This window comes from Arachis ipaensis, chromosome B07, assembly GCF_000816755.2.
Source record: "Arachis ipaensis cultivar K30076 chromosome B07, Araip1.1, whole genome shotgun sequence".
NCBI lineage: Eukaryota > Viridiplantae > Streptophyta > Magnoliopsida > Fabales > Fabaceae > Arachis > Arachis ipaensis.
In genome coordinates, this window is record NC_029791.2 from 42,182,461 (window position 1) to 42,184,729 (window position 2,269).

Genomic DNA, 2,269 nt, shown 5'->3' on the forward strand with positions numbered 1-2,269 from the left:
TAGGTTTTCTTTTTTTTTTTTTTACTTATTTTTATTAGTTTTTGTTTCATTAATAAGAAAATCTTGATATATTAAGGGTGACCCACGAAATCCACTTAGTGCATAAATTAGTTATAGGAAATCTTTGAATTTCATACATTTAAACAAATTTTAGAAAATACTTAAAGATCATTTTCCTATTAAAAATTAGGGTAATGATAGAGAGACAAAAAAACAGTCAGAACTTGCTTTATTTAGTATTTATTAATTGTCGTAACAATTAACGAATATTAAATAAGACAAGTTATGACCGTTTCTGTATAATTTTTTTTAGTTACCAAATATTTGGTAAAAATTAATAAGTATGATAAATGGATTGGTTTGTTTATATTAAGTGAATGGAATATGAATGATATAAAAACTAAATCATTGATCACATGCAGTGGCGGAACTTGAAACAAAATTTTGGGGGCTACATAGAAAATAATTGTCAAAATATTTTTGATATGGATCCCATTTAAGATAAGTTTGTCTAATCTCATCTCTCCGGTTTGGATGATATTGCCAAATTTAAAGCCGTTTTTCAGGGTCTCGTTCCAAAAAATTAAGGTCAAACTCATCAGATGTAACTTTTTGAACTTTTGAAGGTTGTATCTCACTTTTTTCGTAATTCATTAAAGTAGAAGAACTATCTACAGGTGTTGATATTGTAAAAATTATATGTTCTCCTTCTTAAATATTAACCTTCCTTTTAAAAAATCATCAATTCTTTGATTTTTCATTATTATTTTATATAAAAATTTGAATATATATCCTATAAAATATGTAAAGAAGATGTTAGAAAGACAAATATTAAAATTTATAATATTTAATTTTTGTTTATCAATTTATACAAATACAATAATATTAATACCATAATAAAGTATTTAAACTAATTGAATTATTTTTTATCTTTTAAAAAAATACTATTAATTTTTTTATAAAAAATTTGGGGGCATGCCCCTTGTTTGAACTAAGCTCCGCCACTATTCACATGTTCTTTTAATAGCCAACATTCATATAGTGTTATCCTCTTTTGTACTCTTATTAATCGATCCTTTTTATGATTGTACGGAAGGCTGTCTTTGATAACTTAGCTCTTCGTTAAATATATATACATACGATTACACCTAATAATATTACTTATTATTTCAACCGTAATTAATGAACGCAAAATAAAATAAATTTAATCTAATTTAAGTTGATTTTTATTGTTGTCCAAACATTTTTATCGTAAAAATGGTCAAGATGAAGTCTATTCATAAGGTTTTAATTACGTATCATTTTATATATGCCAAAATAGACAAGATAATTTAACGTCTGTGACTTCTTTTACACTATCCAATATTCAACTCTTATGAATAAAAAATATTTTTATTAGAAGATATACCCTAGTTGGCTTGCAATCAAGAAGAAAAACTAAAACGAAAGGAATTGAAGAGAAGAAGAAAATGATGTGATTTCTCGCTTTATATGATTCAACGAAAAAAATAATTTATAAAGCGGACATATAAAAAGTATGTTATTTATTTGATTAACAGGACAAGTTGATTTTTGAAAAAAAAAAATTCAATGGATTTATAGATAAAAAAAAGGGCAAATAAGTGGTTGAAAAACTTTTGTAAGAGTCTTTTAGGTTCTGAAAAAAAAATCAAATAATGAGCCTATAAAAAACTGCAATATTGAAATTTATATATATAGATCTCCGATGAGATGAAATTAAAGAAAGATGAAATTCATATGTGTATTTGTATTATAAGTTAGTTTTTTTTTGTTTCAAACAATATAATTAGCGAATATCCAAATGAAGAAAAAGACTAGCTAAACATAGGATTACTAAAGATGGTTATTAATTAGTGAGAGTGTGGTACCTAAAACCTTGGGGATTAGATGGAGCATGAAAATGAGGGTGAACATGGCATTTGAGATAATCCCTCCACAAAAAGGTCTTCTCCACATTGGCATTGAAGCTTGTCCCACACTTTATTGGAGCAAATATATCCCCTCCTTCATATTGCTTTTTATATTCCTCAGGCAAATCATAAAACCCCTTGCATGCCCTAAGCACCTCCTCTCTCAGTGTCTCCGGTACCCCATGATTCATCCCTCCACTCTTCTCCACATTGGCATTGAAGCTTGTCCCACACTTTATTGGAGCAAATATATCCCCTCCTTCATATTGCTTTTTATATTCCTCAGGCAAATCATAAAACCCCTTGCATGCCCTAAGCACCTCCTCTCTCCTCTCTCA

General features: G+C 27.8%; 1 protein-coding gene across 2 annotated transcripts in view; it reads right to left on the reverse strand.

Moving 5' to 3' along the window:
• Positions 1-2,269, reverse strand: part of LOC107609924 (protein DMR6-LIKE OXYGENASE 2) — a 9,668-nt gene that overhangs the window by 4,822 nt on the left and 2,577 nt on the right. For both annotated transcript variants that reach the window (XM_021108023.1, XM_016311980.2), the window contains exon 2: positions 1,890-2,122. In XM_021108023.1, the coding sequence (XP_020963682.1) occupies positions 1,890-2,122 (233 nt within the window). The remainder of the gene's footprint in view (positions 1-1,889; positions 2,123-2,269) is intronic.